Source organism: Solea solea, chromosome 11 (genome assembly GCF_958295425.1).
Source record: "Solea solea chromosome 11, fSolSol10.1, whole genome shotgun sequence".
Taxonomy (NCBI): domain Eukaryota; kingdom Metazoa; phylum Chordata; class Actinopteri; order Pleuronectiformes; family Soleidae; genus Solea; species Solea solea.
The window spans coordinates 9676297-9697254 of record NC_081144.1 but is presented as its reverse complement, the minus strand read 5'-3'; the positions used below and the strand labels follow the sequence as shown (position 1 = coordinate 9697254).

The window sequence follows — 20958 nt, the reverse complement described above, 5'->3', positions numbered from 1 at the left end:
GTTTTATTTATTTATTTATTTTTGACAAAGCAAGGCAAGTTTCTATGCTGTTGACTCAGTGTTTACTCCAAATCTTTACTAGTCTCTTTATGTTAGTTGGATGAAAGGAGTGTGTATGTATGCCTATGAAACTTTATTTAAGCTTAATGGCACTTCCTGGATCAGAGCCACTCCCTATTCTAATTTAAAAACAATTACATTTATGAAGTTTTTGTGTCAGTGATAATAAGTTAAGCAAAAAGGTGGCCAGTTTAAAGGATTCCCACTTCCTCTCTCTCTTTGTAGTCCAGAGACCGACAGATTGCAGGTTGGAGACTCTAAATTGACTGTGGGTGTGTAAATGAGTGTGAATGCTTGTCTCTGTATACGTATACGGGCCCTGTGATGATTACTGTCCATGACTTACACTGACATGTGAAGTGGATCCGGCTCCCACTGCAAACCCTCAAAGAATAAGCAAGTAAATGTAAAATGTCTTATTTATTTACTTACGTGATGGTAAATATCACGTAAACACTGGTGAGGTTATACAATGTGACAGTGGTACATCCTGAATATGAATATTGACTGTGATGTCCAGCACCAGCATTCATTTTATATATAAATAATTGTATATAATATGAGCAGTTTTCCTGAATTAAAGCAGTTATGAGAGAATGTAGATTTCAAGATTTCAAGAAGTTTTATTGTCATTATGAGACATAATGAAATTTTTGCAGAGAATCCCGGCTTTAGGTACACATGAAATAGCAAAAATAACGAACGAAGGACTTGACATTTAAATAGACATAACGAAACATGACATTTGACTTCACTTGATGTCTGGACATTCACAGGTCAACTGTACATGTCTCAACGCTGTGTTGGACAGGTTAAGATGAGTGTGACTCGAGTCAAAACAAGTGGTGACGTCAGTCATCTATCATACACAGTTTGTTAGCTGCCACCCTCAGTACACTCCACTCCTCTGTCTTTTATGTTATTCCCCACCCTCTTCCTTTCTCTCGCCTTTCTGTATAAATTCTACTTCTTATTCACTCCCATGTCTGTATGTGAAGAAACGATTGTTTGGTGATGAGAAAAAGGGAAAAGCACATAATCATTTTATGTCTATTTGAGTTTCTATCATCATGTTGCCATAGTTACAGCTGCTATATAGATTGGTGTCCATACGAGCCTAGTTACTGTTTAACCTCCCCACCCACATTTGCCCAGATTAGGAAAATCAATAAGATAACAGCAGCAACACCGGCCTTACCTTGCAACAACACCCTTCTCACACCACGGCACCCTGCGCCAAACTTCCACATTTTACACCTTATGGTGAGGAAGGGAAAAGTGGATTTAAAACAAATGCGTGAGAGGAGGCTGAGGACGACATGGTCAATGTAAACACGCAAGTCAGTTCAAGTATGGAACTTCCATTTGGTGAGTACGTACTTTGTGTTTTTAGCGACTTTGCCGAGTGGGTCCAGTCAGAAGGAAAAAAAGGCTGAGTGTGGCAGCTGCTTGCCTTTTCTTTCCTTTTTGAGGCTTTTTGCAGCAGCCGTTTGCTTCCAGAGCTCTGCTGGATCATGTCGGATTTACAGTGGAGGTATCATCGCCATTTGTGTCTGGCTTTTTCACACGGCTGTAATCCAGGAGGTGTGTCACAGGTCTTGAGGTTATTAAAAACAGGCCATGGGAGCTGGGCCTGATGGTGATGTTGCTGTGGTTTTTTTGAGATGTCAGGGCAGCGAGAGTCTGGGAGCAGGATCATTTAAGTTGTTGTACCAATGAATTCAGATGTATTTCTTTTTCTGAACCTGGTGAGACACACTTCACAAAGCTATAATGGCACTTTGATGAAGCTTTGCCTTTAGCCATGGTTACAGTCTCATGGTTACACAGTTGAGTTTTTGAATTGTTTAAGATCACAGAAATCTCCATCGATCTCTCTTGTGTCCTGAGTGAGGGTGAACCTCTCACACTGATGTAACAGTGGGTGTTTTTTCTTCTTGTGTTTACTCCTGTGGTCATTCATTTGATGATTTGCATGTGACAGTGAGATGTGGAGATGCAAACCCATTTCCACAAAACTCTGCTTTATGTTTCCTGAAGCTTCCTCTTTTACTGAATATCTCTAAAGGTATAGTAGGTGGGACTTTTAGCCTTTCATCATCAATAAATCCATAACAAGCTTTTAGTATAATGTGAATCCAGGAATCTCAGGAAGGAGGACACTTCCGCTCCTCTTCTTGGCTCTGTTTACAGTTTGACGGCTAAGTCTGTATAGTGTCAGAGGAGCTTTTAACCAATCACAAGGCAGTACATAGAGACAGCGAGCGCTCCCATTGGCTGTCCCACAACGCCTACTCTGCATACAGGTCCCTTTTAGCAGCAATGACTTGCTACACTGCAAAGAAAACTAAAAACAGAAGACAAGTCTAGAAGACAGTTGGACACTAAATGCAATACAATGTGTATCACAATCAGCACAGAGTTTACAGAGGTGGAGAGGTCACCTGAGGTCATTTGCTGTGCATAAAACAAGTTCATCAGTGCATCATCTCATAACAGGAGGTCATGACAGAGATTCATGAATGCAAAACATTATTTTAACAATTGTTCCTCTGCCCGCTGCAGCTTTAAAGACTCAGCTCAGCAACCTTTTTTTTTCCTTCTATCCCTGTTTCCATTTATTTTCCCTCTGCTGTATTAGTTTAATCACAGCAAAATGAATCTGCACACATGCCGCCATAGCAATATTAGGCTTCTTGTTTTCCCTTCCCTGCAAATGTGACACACTGCAGTCACAGATCACACTCAGTTACGTGTAACTGTAAACTCTGTAAGACTTTGCAGTGTAAAATATGAACAGGAAATAAATGATAAACACCCTATAAGTGAGACTACTCCCAGTATTAGATGTCAAACTGCTGTAGTGCAGTCGACCGGGCTGCTAATTTGTTCCCAGTGACCACCTGTGCCATAGCAACAACAATCATTATTATTATTCTCCAGTTGTGCTTTTGTGACATCATCTTAATATGAAGCCTTTATGTTGAATGAAAACACAGTGGTAGAGACATGGCAATGAGTCAATGAGCATAGTGTTAAAAAGAAACACATCTTTAAAGATCATAAAGTCTTGAAGGTTGAATAAAACTACAAATAAGCGACATTAGCTTCCTCCATGTGAAAAATAATATAAAAAAACCACCAATATAATAATACATTAAACATATTGATCACATTTATCAGCTGGGCTCCTTACATAGAGGAATCAGTTCTCTCCAAAAGTGAAGACAATGCATTAACAACACTACAACAAGAGCTAAAGATTGTAACGTTACAGTAATAATGGATGTGTACTGTGCATCATGAAACCCACTGTCATGTAAGAATAGAGAACATTTTAGCTGTAGTGTTTAGCACTAATCACTAATGATACTATATACATGTCACCATCATGTATAATCTGTTATCTATCAAAAGATTCATTTGTTTCCAGAATTGTCCCAAATCTGGTAAAACACTACGAGTCCTGTGTTTCCCTCAGAGATATGTATTCATGCATGGACACAGTCGTCAGTCTGCCACTGTAACGTGTATTTAAATATGAGTCCAGAAGGATGCCTCATCTCTGGCTTGAAAATGAAGTCTGACTGTGCTTAAGGAACATTTTCTGAAAATATTCGCTCACAGTACGCTCAAGAAAACCAGGACATTTAAAATATGCTACAAATACATTCTTTGGCAGCAGTCTGCTCTAAGCTTCTTTTTGGCCTACATCGGTTTATACTATGCCTCTTTGTCCAAACAGCAAATCCCTGTGTGTGTTGTTGGTCGTAACAAAATGTTTCCAATTCCACAGATTTCTTATATTCTCCAACAGATCACAGCTGTCTCTGGATGTTGTTGTTGTTTTTTTTAATCACACTGATAAAATGTGACAACGTTTTTATATCTAATCTGCAAAGATTTACAAAAACTTTTTAGGTTGTTTTATTTACCCCATAAGTCCTTAAATTACCATGACAAGGTAACCGTTAACCGCTTACATAAAACACAACTTTGTGCAAGACACACGTGGGATAAATTGCTCAACGGTCACAGCCTGGATAAACTCCCTGGCTGTGCTGCTGGCAGAGCCTGTGGGTGAATGTAAACATGACAACAGCCGTTCAACAGCCACACGACAGACACCTGTTTGCATATGAAGCCGAATGACTCTGACAGCCTGGTTCCTCTACACACAAGTTAACAATTCATAATAACAGCAACAGACTCACAACAGAGCACGGTCTTGTCATCGGTTCCTGTAGCAGCAAGATGTTTGAGGATATTGCGTAAGATTCATTTCAGAGTAAGATGCCACTTACTCTGTATAATGGCAAATGAAAACTTGAAACTTAACCCTGAAAAAAGCCCTTTAAAGTTGTGGGGTCCAGACAAAATGTCCCCACAAGGTCAAAATGTCCTCACAAATATTTTTTTTAACCTCACAAAGATATAAATACAAGTATAGACACACATACATTCCCTAACCCTAATCCACATGCACTTCATTCACAGTGAGGACACTTATAAACAAAAATAATGCACACTCTAGCCACTTACCCTAACCTTAACCATCACATCTAACCCTTACCTAAACCCAATTCTAACCCTAAGCCTAAACCAGTTAGTAACCCCAAAAATAGCCCCTTTTAAAGATGTTAGGACCAGCCAAAATGTCCTCACTCCGCATGGTTTATTTGATCTTTTGTCCTCACAAAGCAACAAATACAACAGAGAGGAACAACAGACAGCAACAACAGACATTTATGTTTTCTATTCTAAAAGAATATGTATTAAAATAAAGAATGTGAATCAAACTGCACAGAATACATATGTAAACCTTGTGCTGTAGAAAAGACACCGTATATCATGCTGGTGAACTAACCACTCACGTAATGAATTGTAATTTAATCTTTACTGAAATAATATCTGTTATTTAGTCAAATTACATGGACCTCTGAGATGCTTCACAGAGGCCAGTTTGCTGCCTTCCTGCCTGTTTGGAGGATAGATATTACACACGGTTCACTTGATACTATTAATCCACGTTTTCAGGCGTCCAATCAAATCTCATTGTGACAGGCATTAGGGGATTATCCCTGGGTAATGTGGACCCTTACAGCTCGGCCAGTGGCCCCGTCAAACAGCACCGTCCATTAACAGTGGCCCAGCTTCCTCTCAGCCTGGCCGGGCCTGAGAGAGCCGCTGAGGCTCATGGACCTTCATCACTCAGCTGGCCGGCTCACTGTCAGGGCTCGGCCTTCACAGGGATGTACGGCCAACATGGAGCGCTGTGCTTCACTAACACAGGTAAAGAAAACAATTGAAACGTTATTCCATTAACAATGAGCTGAGCCGTGGGAAGTTAAGCTGCTGGAGGCTAAAATTAAGCACAAAGCTGATGTAACTGCGTGATTTGAAGAAACGTTTTTGAAAAAGTTGCAATTATTGACTCAAGTGTGAATTTGCCTCACGGGGACGAACATCCAGGGTCATAATTTGTTTTTGGTTTTTTTGGATAACAATATCTTGAGGGAATGGATTTGCTACACTTTGTGTCCACACGATGGTGGTAGTAAGTAGTGATTTTATTTACTTTCAGTCGAGACACCAGGTTTCTAGGACAGACAGTATAGAACACATTGTATTGCACACTGGAGAACCAGACTTAAGTACAAATGTGAGTTACACATTTTAAGGGAAGAAATTTTCATTTCATTTTCATTTAATGCCACTTTATACTTCACGCTATTATACTGTTTTCTTCATAATATACTATATTTGGCATCTTGTTAAAGTTCCAGATTCTGATTTTACTCATGGATGCATGTAATAATCAAATGTGAAAAGAGATGATAACAGTGTAACGTAACATGTAGACAGATTATGATAATAATGTTTATACTTTTTATTTATAATTATTATTAATAATAATAATAATAATAATAATAATAATAATAATAATAATAACAATAATAATAATAATAATAATAATAATAATAATAATAATAATAATACTAAAAATGAATGTAGAACATTTGTTTAGCCATAATAAATATTTACCTTAATTAAAATACTGCATTTCAACACCTATTTGAGGTCATTTAATGTTATACCTGTTATACAAAATGAGGGACAGATAAAATGAAACTCCAGATTCTGGTAAATAAAATAAAATCCAACATAAAGTTAATTTAATTGTTAAATGTTTCTATACTGTGGTAGTTTGATGCTAATACTAATGAAATGATGCTAAAAAAAATGTCATTATTCAAGGGTGTTGTTACTAAAGAGCAAACATGATTTCCCTCTCAAATATGCTGTAAATGCACCATAGATTCTGTAGTTAAAATCAAGAAGAAGCTCGCCTGAAGTCACTGAAAATAGGTCATTTGCAATAGTGTATGTACGAGTTCCTTTACTAATATAGAACACTTTTTTTCCTGTTATAGCTTTTTCCACCACTTGAAATATTTTGGTAGGTGGCATTACACAGCAGTACTGTACAAAAGTATTCAGTCTCCATTAGATATTGTTGTTTTCATAATGCTATAATGACCATACAGTATCATTTCTCAATCACTTTATTGGAACACATCCAGTAACTTAGTAAACAAAAACAGTTTCTACAGGTTAAAGTAACGATTATTTAGTGCGACCTACTCTTACACTTGCACAATAGCACGACCCAACTGGATCCCTCATCAATGTTAATGTTAGAACCTATTATTTTGAAAAATATCTGATGTGAAAAAGGTTGATTAATCCAGGTTCATTCAAGACGTGCTTTACTCACACATGTTATCTGAGTTAAACACATTGACGGCTTACTCATATAGAAGACCGCCTTTCAGTCACATCATTCCCAATCCGAATGCAGATGATCACAGAATTTGAAATTGACAGACATAAATATAACAAAGCCGGTGGTGCCCTGAGACTTTTTACTGTAGTGATACAAAAATGAGACTGAGCAGAAGATGGTGTGAGAGAGCAGCACGTAATGAACAGTGAGCTAAATGATGTGGTGAAACGCTGAAATGCATCATGATGCCAGTAACTGGCTGTTTACAGTACAGGATGGTAGATGACTGATAATCAATCACAAAAAGAGAATTTTGAATTCCTCTCTCGTGTTGTTTGTGTGTATGTTTGAGGTCATATTGATTCAAACATTTAGGTTACTATTTTATTCAAGCAGAGGAGGTCAAATGTCTCTGGACTGGCTGGTGACTGAAGCACCTACAGAGTATCAAAGAGATTAAAAGTGCTCAGAGCAGAGGTGCTGACAGAGGTGATCGCGCCAGCAGCAAAATGAATTCTCAGCAAAACAGAGTTAATGATTGCCGTCCCTTATCATGTGCTGTGATTGATTTACGTCTTGCAATGGTCTCTGTGTTTATTGATGCAATTGTTTACTTATTTGGTGCACAGAGGCTGCGCTTTCAGTCAGACTGGACCTGTGATGACGGAGAAGGTTTGCGAAATAAAAGTTGCTTTCAAGCTAAAACAACAGAACCCTAAGCATGAAAACATATTTTTTAAGTGTGCATGAGAACCACAAAGTTGTGGATTTTGCAAGGAGAATTACATTTCAATAAGGAATCACAGACCAAGCACACAGATACAAAATAATTCTAATTACATTTTTAAAAAAAGTCAAAGAAAATGTCCTTTACTAATGACATAGCACCGTATTTATTTGCTAAAAAATATTTGTTTACATTTTATAAACCTCTAGTATCACACCTAAATTGACACTTGAAGTTTATCATTAGCCCAAACTGTCATCACGGGTGAGAATCATTGTTGTTTCAGGAGAAAAAGATCCAATATTAACCCGTGGCATCTTTATAAAAGAGTTAAATATGTGAGGGTATGTGACTAAACAGAAACTAAAAAGGCACGGCAGTCTCTCGAACCAACCAGACAATACATGCACATCTGTCATTTTAACACAAAAAGCTCAAAACCGTATCCCTAGCGTGAATTACCTGGAACATGGTTCACTGTTTGTAGGCCTCTGTGGCCAAATTAGCTTCTCTGGTGGCTTCGAGAGCTTTATCTGACAGGAAAACGTTAAAATAAGTTATTTAATCAAGCTGTGTAAAAAGTAGTTTCCATCATTAACGGAGGACAAAACAATTTCAGTACAGTTTGTTCAATCAGGCACAACAACAAACACTAAAATTACACCATTAGTGAATCATTTTTCTAAAAACATCATTTGATCTTCCAAAACAAAAACGAAAAATCATTCTTCATCCTCATAGATAATGAAAGTAGAATAAATGATAATTATCCCTGTGTCACAGAAAATATGATATTCCCCTGGTCATCCACAGGGGCTTGCATAAGCTGTGTTATTTGCAGATAGTTATCTGTTGACAAGGTCTTTGCCATGACACTCTACTCACCTATCTCCTCCATCTACTGCGGGAGAGCAGAGCAGCAGCAGCTTTTTTCTGCTGGCCTTGTCTCCTTCTGTTTTACTCTTATCAACATCAACACGCTCCTGGATGTGCCTCACAAACACTCACATTTCCCCTGCGGTGTGGCTTTCTCACAAAGAAACAAAATAGATCCCCGGACAGTGTATATTCCACATCTTAATAACTCTTCCAGGCCACATTGATCGTCTTTTCCTCCCAGCTGCTGGCTCCTGCCTTTTTGACTTTACTAAGTTGCTACCCTGCTGCATGCCTTTGAGATCAGACTTGGGGAAATGAAATGTACTCATTGAGGAGAAGGTACAAATAGGCAGTGGTTGCAAATGGAGTTTGGTCAGTGGTCGGAGATTCCTATTCAGAAGATAGACAGGACTTTGTTCACAAACTGGAGTTTGAAGTTTCAAAGGGGAGAATCACACACGTATTACATCAGGTCTCAGCGATCCTTTGACTTTTAGCCCCGGGGCAGGCGTTTGGGTGACTGATTATAAGACAGCAACTCTCTGGCCCATCATATTTCCGCATGGCAGCCCTTGCGCTGTATTTGATACGTGTTAAACAGGGCAGGTGTTGTCAGCTGCAAACCTTTATCACTGTGCTGCTTCTAAACGGAAACATGAGACCTTGTTGTCTGTCGCAAACAACATTCACGTGACACGTATGTTCAAAGAATCACACACATTAGATAAACTCCAGAGAGATTTACAAAAAAGCACTGAAATAAATAATAAAGCATAAAACAATATAGAAAATGCAGTTAAGTGAAATGAATGTAGATATTACTAATACATTTTTATCTAAATTATTAAGCACAGTGCAGTAAGCCCTTTTTTCCCATTTATTTCAAAACTTTTGAGTGAATTTTGACTATATGCCTAATGAGACTATATACATGGCCTCCTCCCAAAGCAATGATTAATTATTTACATAATATAATATCTTAACTTCAATGTTCAGCAACAACAAAAAAAACAAAGGTGACGAGAGTGAATACTAGACCCTCGTGATTATACACTTATACAAACATACTTATAGGTTGCACATTACATTTCTGATAACAAACTAAATGCTACACAGTGGATCTTTAAGGAAAATGTGCTTTATTCGCATTGTCAAGGACAATTGCTTTAGTTCCCATAGTTCCTCAGGTGTAATAGCAATCGTTCCAAATGTTTACTACAACCATAAAAAATTATGCTGGGTATATTTAGATCGTTCAACATCACATTTACAACAGAGTATCGTTTCCTTGTCCAACATGCTGTTTAAACATGCGCCACATTCAAGACACAGACTACAATGCTGTTAAAATGAATTTGAAAGGGGTCATTTGTGACATTTACTCCTTGAATGCTTATGGATAAAGATTTGAAACTTTGATTTGTTTTTCTTATTTTAATGTGAATCAAATGTTTATCGTAGATACTCATCTTGTAGCTGGTTGACCTATCATATGTTTTCTTATAATGACTTTTTGAGTTTGCATGCTCTCCCCATGTATGCGCAGGCTTTCTCCGGGTTCTCCGGTTTCCTCCAACAGTCTAAAAACAGATTTAAAAGCAGATTTGAGGATGAGGCAAAATTGGACACTCTAAACTGACCGTAGGTGTCGAAGTGGATGTTGTTTGTCTCTATGTGACCCTGTCATGGACTGGTCATGCCTTGTCAGCTGGGATTGGCACCAGCGCCCCCTCATGTGGAGGATAAAACTGTAGAAGATGAATGAATGAATGAATGAATGAATGAATAAATAATTAATAAATTTTAATAATAAATAAAGAGTGATTCTCAAAATATGGATTATACTATACACTCTGTATGATAATAAGTTGTAATAGGTTGTTCCCACTGCTCTCACATTAAAAATAATTATTGCAAGATTTATGAATGAGCCATGCTTGTACTTCTCCATGGCTGTTGAACTGCACAACAGTGCTGTGAGCTGACGGCTAGTGTCAGCACACGTAACACTCACAGAGGTTTATGCCAACTGCTAGTATACCATGTTGGTGAAAAATCATTTTTCACAATTCACAATTACAATTCATTTGGAAGGGACAGTGCATGCTAATGAACATTTCAAGAATGTAAACACACCAGATTATAGCCAAAGGCTATAGTTTCCATCTAGCGTCCCCAGGCAAAGGTTAAAAAAAACACAAAAATAAACACGGTACCTTTTATATACAGTTCTGATCATACAGATCAACAACAGTTTGGTTCATGTATACACACACATACCCATACAGTACATTTATGTAAACATCTTATTTTGACACACCAATACAGGTCATTAGTACAGTATTAAAGGAATACTTCACCGGTTTTAGCTTTGTATTATTAGAATAGCGGTAGTATTTTTGAGGAATTGTGCTTCCCAACCTCAGTTTCCCCTGTTGAGAAATAACTTCATTCTTTTCTTTGTTACGTGCCCACCAGTGACACTTGGTCCTGTTAGCTTAACTGTTAGCAAAGATGGCGGACACTGTTTACATTCTACGAATGAGGTCCCGCCCCCCTACGAGTGGGTCTCAAAAGCACAGAATTAGCGTTGCAGTTTCAAGCCTCGGACCAAGTGTCACTGGTGGACAGTAACAAAAAAAAGAATGAAGATATTTCTCTTCATTCTTACCTATTCTGCATTGTCCTACTGTTTAAGATGACTGCAAGTACTGAAAGTGCTACGCCTGTGTGGTGTAACTACGTCACCTCGTGGAGGCTCGTGTCTGTCATGAACACTGACAGGAAAGCCTTTATTGTTCTTGCTCTTTCGCAGTATAAGCAAATTATAAACACTCCAATCGAACAGTGTGGCAACACGTTCGCATATAAAAACTGTCAGTAGTTTTATGTGATGATTATGCTTAAATGTGAAACCAAGAATACAGAGAAGTGCAATAAAAAGTAAAAGTAGAGAAGTGTTTGCTTTATGAGTGGCAGCCATCTTGAAATGATATGTTGCAGTTTGTGAGGTTGCTCCCATTTTCCAATTTTACGATCTGAAGGAACTCAGAAATTCAGATTACCAAACATATACGCACGATCGCGTTTACTTTTCTGATTTCCGTACTGCCTCAACTCATCATGTTGGGTCCAGTAGATTTTTTCTACTCCAGCACACCTTTATAGCCAGTTAAGTTGAGTTATTATAAAATAGTGACAGGATGAACATGTGCTTCCTGCACATGTGTCAATCCAGCCTGTGCACTGTGGGAATGTAGATACAGCATGTTAGCACAACCCCCCCCCCCCACATCAATGTTAAAGGAGGATTTCTAACTTACCAGCTCTATCTACCACATCAGAACAGTTTGTCAGTACGTGATTAAGGCATCTATAACTTTTACAGATTATGTTTTATTGTCGCTGTATATGACTGTTCCTTGAGGAGTTCACAGAAATTTAAGATGGTTGCAGCTGTAAAAGGACTTTAATGACGGGCCTGATAAGATTTGCTGTGAGTGAGTCAATAGCTGCACAGTTATTCTCTCATCCTTGCATCTCCTCCCCCTCTGATCACTCGCTCACTGCTTTGAAATAATCAGCACACTTCTTGAGCAAATATGGGCACTGCAGACAAGCAGATCGAACATGAAGAAATGTTGTAATGCCTGACCTCTGTACACACAAGCGAAGGAACATGCTCCAACGGAGCCACGTTTGATGCGGAATAATCGTGTGCGAGCAGTATGGGAGGCTGCTAATCATTTTTTGATCATGGGCGTACTGAGTTAATCAGGCTTTTTAAGGACCTCATTGCATTTACTCAGAGCCAAAGATCAATGAATCTAATCATGTGACCTCCACTGACACACAGTAAAGAACAGTTTCTATGGCTTTTAATCACATCTCCCCCATTTCCTTTTCTGTGTGACACTGTATGAATTTTGGCGACATTTAATCACTGAACAGATCATCTCTGAATCATGCACAGGAGCCCTATGGAATGTTATGGTGTTTGCTTGCCGAAAGAAAATAATTTTACGAGTCCCTAGTATAATTTGAGTGTATGGTTAACAAGCTCGCCTGCATGGGCTTTACTGCTTTTGAGGTCTGGCTGAACTTGGGATCGTTGACCTGTTCTTATGTACTGACACTTTCTCTTCAAATACAAGACTACTGTTTGCTGTGTTACATGTAGGAGGTGGAAGCTTTTGCGCAAGCAGGACATTTATTTGATGAAAACAAACGCAGGATGCAGGATAGTGTGCCACAGAATTACAGTGTGACTGAGATCACATGTGCTCTGAATTTATATGTGAGAAAATATAAAAGCATCTCATTCGCAGTTCAAAGTTTGACACACTTTGCTGTTGTAGTGGGAAAATAATGTTTATAAGCCCAGTTATATTATTATATTTTATATTACCTCATATACTTACTGTATGCCTCACTTTTTCTTCACGCAAACTCACACAAGTACGTCAATATATTCTGTTGCACGTGTTTTACTTAAATATTTCTATTTCCTGCAACTTTATAGTTACATTTACCCAGTAAAACATTTCACTTTATAATCCACTACATTAAATTGAACCAATGACAAATGAAAAACCTAAAGGAAAGTTACAAACAATTCTTTACTTTAAACATTTATTTTTTTCAAACTAAAGCCTCTTTGATGGAAATTGCTGCACAAATAAATGTATCAGTATTAACAACCTAATAATGTCACCCTAACCCAGAATTGGTAATTATCAAAATCATTTTTTTTTATGTTTCTGTAATGATTAATCCGCCAGTATGTATAAGATCTTTAACCAAAATGATACTTCAAAATATTATTACTTTTACAAAAAAAACCTGAAAAAATAGTAAAGCACATTATTATTTCTTGATTAAAGTCAAATAAAGTTATTTACTTAGATTACTGCACAAAAAGATTAGTGGTCAAATGTTATGCTTGATTAATGTCTGACTTCTCAGAGAAGCCCAGTGAAGAAAGGTCTAATGAATTTGATTGCACTGTATTTAATTATAGCTGGTACACTAAATAACTCTAAATACATAATGTTATTAATAATTACAGTGCAGAAAACAGAGGACCAACAGGCTTTAACTGTATAACTGTATAAAGAAACCAGGCTCTTCTTTCACATCCGTGTTGATGTTGATCCAACTTAGGTTCTTTGTCATGTTTTATCATAAAATAAACATTTATTTATTTATCTTTTCAGCCTCAGGTTTGTTAAAAGTGGAATTTCTCCCAAATGCCTGATTGATGTATCTATATTATACTGTATATTTATAAACATTCATGAATGTTAAAGCCCCCAAGATCACTCGTCTCTTTGTCAGATACAGACAGACATTCACGGTATACTGTATGGTTTTAACCCATATGTTTTTTTTTAAATACACTCTTACAGTTCAAATATAATTCCTTACAAACACACGGCATCAGCTTAAGGTTTTAGTCAGCTTAAAGTAAATAAATGTGCATTATTCAAAATCACTGGGACAATATGTCTTGAATCGTATTTTCCACAATGTCACAATTAACCAAATTCTTCCACCAAAGTGTTACACATCATGAACTAAATCCTTTACTTAAAATATAGTTCCATTGTGTGAAACTGTAACTTAAGAATGAAAAGTAAAAGTATTAATTATACAAAACAGATCTATGTATCCTAATATTGTATTACTCAATTATTATAAAAGCTACATTATGGTTGGTCTTCAGTCCTTAATTTTGTATCATACAGTATATTACGAGCTGATTTACTAAGAACAATTTAAATTTGCAAAGTAATTCATGAATACTGTTGCTTAGTTTAGATTAATTACTGAATGTGTTAGTTTGTGTTTGTGTAAACTCAGTTTAATATCTTGATATATTAGTTATTACTGTGGGGACATTACTGAAAATCCAAGCTGATATTTTCTTTTATTCTGTTTTTTTTCCCCTTCATATTGTGGTTGCAAAGCATTAACATTCATATAACCTGATGGTTTTCTACAATATTCTTGTGTATTAACCTGTAGTAACCTGCGGGTCAGTGTCAGTAAGCAGATTTATCCCAACTGTTGGTCTAAACACTTAAAAACTGCACAGTCAGATGAACCCACTTTTCTACCACACACAGAGAGATGGCTGTCATCATGAAGAGAAGTGAGTTACAGAAATAATCAGATAACAACTTCCCAATTTCAACATAGAAAATGTATGCAAAGGAGAGGGATTCAGAGGCTATTCAACCATCTGATAGGCAGGTCTAGAGGAGCTTGCTCCCTTAAAACTAACTGTCCCTCGTTATTTCCAGTGTAATCTGAGTAGTTGAGATGCAGTTGTTGAACTTTCTGGTTCACATGCAAAATGTCAGAACATGACTTTTGTCTCTTTCTCTGTGTCTTCTTCAGTTTGAGGGTTTTTCAGTAGGCGTGTGATTATTGTCGCATAAACCGGTGTAAAAAGTAAGCTACCAATGAGGCCTTCATGCAGCCACAAGAATCTAAGCTGCACTTCTGTTTGTTCCCAGCTGCTTTGTAACGTAACATGCTTGCATGTGATTTCAGCATGTCACAGACAGGACAGTCTCCAACTGGTTTTAGGTGGTGGAAGAGTGATTCGGCTCGTGGATCGACCTCACATGCTCTCACATGGAGAAATTGTTTACCCATTATTGACTGAGAACCAAGAAGAGGTGGATGATATCAAATTTACGCTATCTCTTCTACCAAAGAGAAAAAACAACAACCCTGTGATTCACCTCTGAAGGGACTATAGTTAACCATCAACCACAGAGACACTCCACCTCTCCTCTGGCTGGTTAGCGGCACGAGAGGGCAGGAGGAGAAGGAGGCAAGCTCTGCTGTCAGTCCCTGGTCTCCTCTCTGACACCAGTGTGTCCCCCTCTCACTCAACTGGGCCAAGGAGCTACCTTGACAGTGGGCGGGGCTAGGATCTAAAAGAGGGAGGGGTGTATGAGGGATTAGCATAGGTGTGTGGGGGTGTGGGAAGGAGGAGGAGGAGGAGGAGGGGGTGAGGGTGGGGGGCACATTAGTTTCTTGGACAAGTCTTTCTGTCCCACTGTCAGGTAGTTGAGAGTTTGTTTGTCCAAAGCACTGGCAGACATGGACATGGCAGACTACAGCGAGGCTCTGGACCCAGCCTACACCACGCTGGAGTTCGAAAACATGCAAGTGCTCCCCTTGGGCACAGGTGAGTCTCATATATGAAGCTATGGCGCTAAACTCTGATAACTTTGCTGATTTAAAACTTTGGGCATGATAGTGCAGGACAGAAATGATAAAAAAAAAAAGGGGGGTCATGTGTCCATGTGCTTCTGCTCAGATGAGGGGAGATCCTGTGCAGGGATCTACTTTGAACACCTCTGTGTGTGATGGTGAAACATTAAGAGATTTTGATTTATGAGACTCTACTCTCAGTGCACTTAGGTCATTTGGTCAAAGCCATTGTACCCTGTTTTCAGTTTGTAGAGAGATGTGGTGTCAGATTGACTAAACTGTTATTTATTCTGTGATGAAGCAGCAGTGTGAGTATCATGGTCATAGTTCTCCTGTTACAAACGGTCTGTTCCCACAATCTTAAGTGAAGAAAATTGGTTTCCTTTTTCTTTTTCTTTATTTTTTTTGAGATGTGCGTATAATGACACCAACATATTTATATATCCAGTCTCCCATGACGCCTGGCTCTGATCCTGATTCTGAGATTCCCATTGAGACTAACACAGGCAGCCTGAGAGGGACCTTTGTTATACTACCTCCTCACTCAACTTTACCATCACTTACATATTTCTGCTCTGTTACAAAGACGAACAACAATGTCCTTCCATGAATCATCGTTTGCCATTTTTAGTACGTATCATCTGTCATGACTGATTGACTCTGTGTGGTGACTGAAAATGTGGCTAGAGAGAAAACTGTCTCCAGTGATTGCTTTTCAGAGGCTAATCAAGGCTACATTAATTATTCTGTTGTTGACTCTATCTGAGCTACTCAGACAGGTTCTCATAAAGACTGGTTTTGATCAGCTGTCATTGGAGCTTATCACTGTATTCAGTCCCACCATTCACACCTTATTAAATTAAACCAATTTGATAATCAAGTAGAAACTACTTCACACCCTCTGAAATGATCAAACATATTTATTGATGGCTTTTTTCATGATTTTCTTGTATTAAAAAAAACAAAAAAATCTCAGCTTTTGTGTCACCTTGTTACATGTCTCAAACTGATTAGATGCCTGTTTCTCTCTTCTCTCCATGTGTCAGACTCCTCACCAGCAGAAAGTGCCAACATGAACGCTACTGGCCATCTGGTGGCGGGCAGCCTGTGTGCCATATGTGGAGACAGAGCCACTGGCAAACACTACGGGGCCTCCAGCTGTGACGGCTGCAAAGGCTTCTTCAGACGCAGCGTTCGCAAAAATCACATGTACTCTTGCAGGTGAGGACAGATCTGTGACTGGGTAAAGAGAAATAAACAGAGGTTTTGCATCATCTGTGAAGCAAAGGGTTACAATTTACACCGCACCAAAGCAAAGCAGTCTTTAGTAAATCATTGGCTGTAAGATTCTAATTAACAATTTAAATTCTTACATCTTTTCATCACTTTTTTTGCACAATCAATAAGAATACATTGTCAGAAAAATAGTAGAAAGTAGTGGAAACGTGCTTGTAATGATTTCCCACAACCATTTAAAACTCCAAAATCCATCTTTATGCAGTTTACAACTATATGTGATAAAGAAAATAATCAATCTATCAATCCCTGCTGTTCTAATGGATTCACTTAAAACTCATGCCATTCATTTTCCAGGTTCAACAGACAATGCATTGTGGACAAAGACAAGCGAAACCAATGCAGATACTGCCGACTGAAGAAATGCTTCAGAGCTGGCATGAAGAAAGAAGGTATAAAACGTTTTTTCAAGCCATTTTATTACATACTTTTATGTCTCCCCTTCAGCAAATCACGGCCACAGTGTGAGCTGTGTCTACTGAGCTGACATGGCTCGTGTGAATATGTTGCAACACCCAGTGGAGAAGCACTTCGTTAATGTTCACTCCGCTAAGCGCTGAAGTCTCCGACCAGCTTATGCTGAGCAAACATTTCCAAGCAATAATAGCCATATACTGATAAACATGACAACCTTGGCAGACACATTTTTCTTGTAGATGGCCCGGTGTCCAATTTTGTCAAACAAAGAAATTAATGGAAATTGAACACTTCCCCTCTGACACATTTAAATTATATAAAACATTACATTTTTCTTCTGCATGTACCAACTGAATACAAATCAGTGTTTGTTTATTTTCAGCTGTGCAAAACGAAAGAGACAGAATCAGCACTAGGAGGTCCAGCTATGAAGACAGCAGTTTACCGTCCATCAATGCACTAATCCAGGCAGACATGTTGTCAAGACAGGTACTAAATTCTCTATAACACCCACATCTAACTGCTATTGGCCACCGTTAAGAAGACATCAAGTCATTTCACGTCTGCTTTTGCCTCGTGCAGATCACCTCCCCTGCTCCCATACTGAACGGCGACATAAGGACCAAAAAGATTGCCGCCATCACAGATGTGTGCGAGTCCATGAAACAGCAGCTGCTGGTCTTGGTGGAGTGGGCCAAGTATATCCCAGCCTTCTCTGACCTGCCCCTAGATGACCAGGTAAGCCTCATACACACACAAACACAGTGTACATAGTAGTATAGACACTCTGGTCACTCATCAACCAGCCCACTGAAAAACCATGGTGTGGTCTTCAGGAGCTCACAGGCAGAGACACACTGAATATGTTCTTTCCTGAAAGATGGGAGACAAAATATCTCAATGGTCTACAGATTTTCTTTTTTCATCACCTGTAATCTTTTCTATCACAGTGGTTAATGAATTTTAATCCTCAGTTAGGATATGATGAGCTTGTTTTAAAGTTATATCCCGACTTGGAAAGAAAAAGCTGAATCATTAACACTGTGATCACCAGGCCTTGGTAACTGATTTGCTGATGTTATATTAGAGAGCAAGCCAGTGTCTTCCATCAGGCATTTTCCTCATGAATCCATTCAGTTGTGTGATATTGTGTGTTACTGCATGTGTTTCAGGTGGCATTGCTGCGAGCTCATGCCGGAGAACATCTCCTGCTCGGTGTTGCAAAAAGGTCCATGCTTTACAAAGACATCCTCTTATTAGGTAAAAATTACACACACACACACACACCTGTTTAACCACATTTACATTGTCAATAATCATCTGTGTAAAAATCTAAAATAATGAAGTGTTTTCATGATTCTCCTGCAGGAAATGACCATATCATTCCCAGAAACTGTCCAGAGCTGGAGGTGGGCAGGGTATCAGTGAGGATCCTGGATGAACTGGTGCTCCCCTTCCAGGAGCTTCAGATAGATGACAATGAATATGCCTGCCTAAAAGCCATAGTTTTCTTTGACCCAGGTACTGCTACTGACTAATCCTTTAGATTGAGAACGAGCCTCTTCAAGCCAAAAAAACATCTGAACACTGTATACAGATTAAAGCTCACAACTCATTAACAGACCTCTTTTTGTAAACACCCCTGCTTTTATTTGCCCACAGATGCCAAAGGTCTGAGCGACCCTGGAAAAATCAAGCGGATGCGATACCAGATCCAAGTGAGTCTGGAGGACTACATCAACGACAGGCAGTATGACTCCCGAGGCCGCTTTGGCGAGCTGCTCCTGCTGCTGCCAACCCTGCAGAGCATCACCTGGCAAATGATTGAACAGATCCAGTTTGTCAAACTCTTCGGCATGGCCAAGATTGACAACCTGCTTCAGGAAATGCTTCTCGGAGGTGCGCTCTTTGAGAATAATTTGAATCAACATCAGGGCAAACATGATTCCTTGCTGTAAAATATACAGAATCTACGTCTCCTAACTTTATGGACAATTATGAGACTCATTGTCAGATATATTTGTGTGTTTTGTGTCTTAGGTTCTGCCAGTGAAGCTCCACATGCACCTCACTCTCTCCACCCTCACCTGGTTCAGGAGCATCTCAGCAGCAATGTTATAGTAACAAGCAACATGCCAACACCGATCCATAATGGTCAAATTTGTAAGTACATAATACATTAAACAATGTTGTGGCATCCAAGAGTCAGTGTCCATCTCTGACTTAAAGTTTAGCTTTTTGCTTTACAAATACAGCAAACTGTCATCGGGATAAGAATCCAACCTAAATTTGTAATATTTCATCACCTTTCCCTCACCAAAGTCCATACTGTGCAGTCTAGTCAGGTAGATGGAAGGGAAAACAGGCTTGGCAAAATAATCCTCTAAATTCTTCATGGAAACTAATCTGGATTATTTTGTCAAAGAGAACTTCTGTTATTCTGGTTAATGCTCTGGGAAATTCCACAAAAATGCTTATTCCTTATTTATTTTCTCCATGACATGTTTTACCACAGAATGGAGAACACATGCTGCCGTTTCTGCATCTCATGTGCTCCTGTTTCTTTGTGTTCTACTTTTTAGCCACTCCTGAAACCCCAATCCCGTCTCCACCTACTGCCTCCAGCTCAGAACATTACAAAATGGCTCAGGGGGTCATAGCCACAGCGCCGAAGCAGCCAACCTCAATCCCTCAGCCCACCATTACAAAACAAGAGGCCATCTAACAATCCTCTGAATACTTAGTCTTTTTTTTTTACTGTGTTAACCACATTCATTTTATGTATGTTTATATGCAATCAGCAAAGAAGCTGTTCACTTGCCTGAAACAATAGGGTAGCTACATAGAATGTAATTATGTTTCTTGCAACTTGCCACTCTGAGTTTTCAGAGATCTATTTGTTATATGATCTATTCGAGCTCCAAAGCTCAGCATTGGAACTTTCCAAGGAAGCAGTTTTTCTATGAGACCTACACTTAGAAAGACGTACAATATTGTATATAGAGTTTATTATTGGGCAACATCACAATTCTTTACCATGGCCTCAGAGTGTGCAGTAAGGCTTTTGTTAGATGTGGTCATACTTTTTTGAATGTTACAACAGGCTTTATTTACACTGTCATGTATTTTGCGTTGCACAGTATTTTTTTTTGTTTTATGTTCATGAGTGAATGAGTGAGTGGTTTCAGTCATGAGCTTAGAAAACATCATTTTGTCAAAACTGAAATAGGCATGGTTTGTTTTATACGCTGAGAAATGCATATACATATAAACGATAGTAAAAATGTAACATGTTGAAATTTGCACCAAGAAAGTCTTGGTGCATATGAGTTCTGTGGTGCCACTTTGTAAAAGTCATATGCAGACACACTGAGGAAATTTCCCAATAATATGTTGTTTTGGTTTTAAAAACATATATATATATTTGTTTAGTACTTTGTTATGGTTTCACTGATGGAGGAAACTGTGCCTTGTAACCTGTACTGCCTTTAAAAAAAAAAACAGCCATTGTTTTGCCTTACAATGTGAACATGAACTAATAAATCTCAATTCTCTATTTTTA

The 20958-nt window shown here is 38.6% G+C and overlaps 1 protein-coding gene and 1 long non-coding RNA gene across 4 annotated transcripts in view; one reads left to right on the top strand and one right to left on the bottom strand.

Annotated features, from left to right (window-relative positions):
• The window catches only part of LOC131468527 (uncharacterized), an 18601-nt gene extending 9237 nt beyond the window's left edge, over positions 1-9364 (bottom strand). For both annotated transcript variants that reach the window (XR_009241724.1, XR_009241723.1), the window contains exon 1: positions 8460-9364. This is a non-coding gene — a long non-coding RNA (uncharacterized LOC131468527). The remainder of the gene's footprint in view (positions 1-8459) is intronic.
• Positions 1283-20958, top strand: hnf4a (hepatocyte nuclear factor 4, alpha). 2 transcript variants are annotated; one of them, XM_058642892.1, is made up of 10 exons: positions 1283-1428; positions 16730-16904; positions 17277-17371; positions 17779-17885; positions 17979-18134; positions 18569-18656; positions 18765-18917; positions 19059-19295; positions 19437-19559; positions 19979-20958. In XM_058642892.1, exons 1-10 carry the CDS (start codon positions 1380-1382, stop codon positions 20119-20121), a joined length of 1326 nt encoding a protein of 441 aa, XP_058498875.1. In that variant the 5' UTR covers positions 1283-1379; the 3' UTR covers positions 20122-20958. The 2 variants fall into 2 exon arrangements, with proteins under 2 accessions (XP_058498875.1, XP_058498874.1); XM_058642891.1 differs by lacking the exon at positions 1283-1428 and adding an exon at positions 15504-15657.

Coding starts and splice junctions, on each gene's coding strand:
- hnf4a (XM_058642891.1), top strand. CDS start 15,570: ATGGACATGGCAGACTACAGCGAGGCTCTGGACCCAGCCTACACCACG. Junction 18,657..18,764: donor CAAAGACATCCTCTTATTAG/GTAAAAATTACA, acceptor ATTCTCCTGCAG/GAAATGACCATATCATTCCC. Junction 18,918..19,058: donor CATAGTTTTCTTTGACCCAG/GTACTGCTACTG, acceptor ATTTGCCCACAG/ATGCCAAAGGTCTGAGCGAC.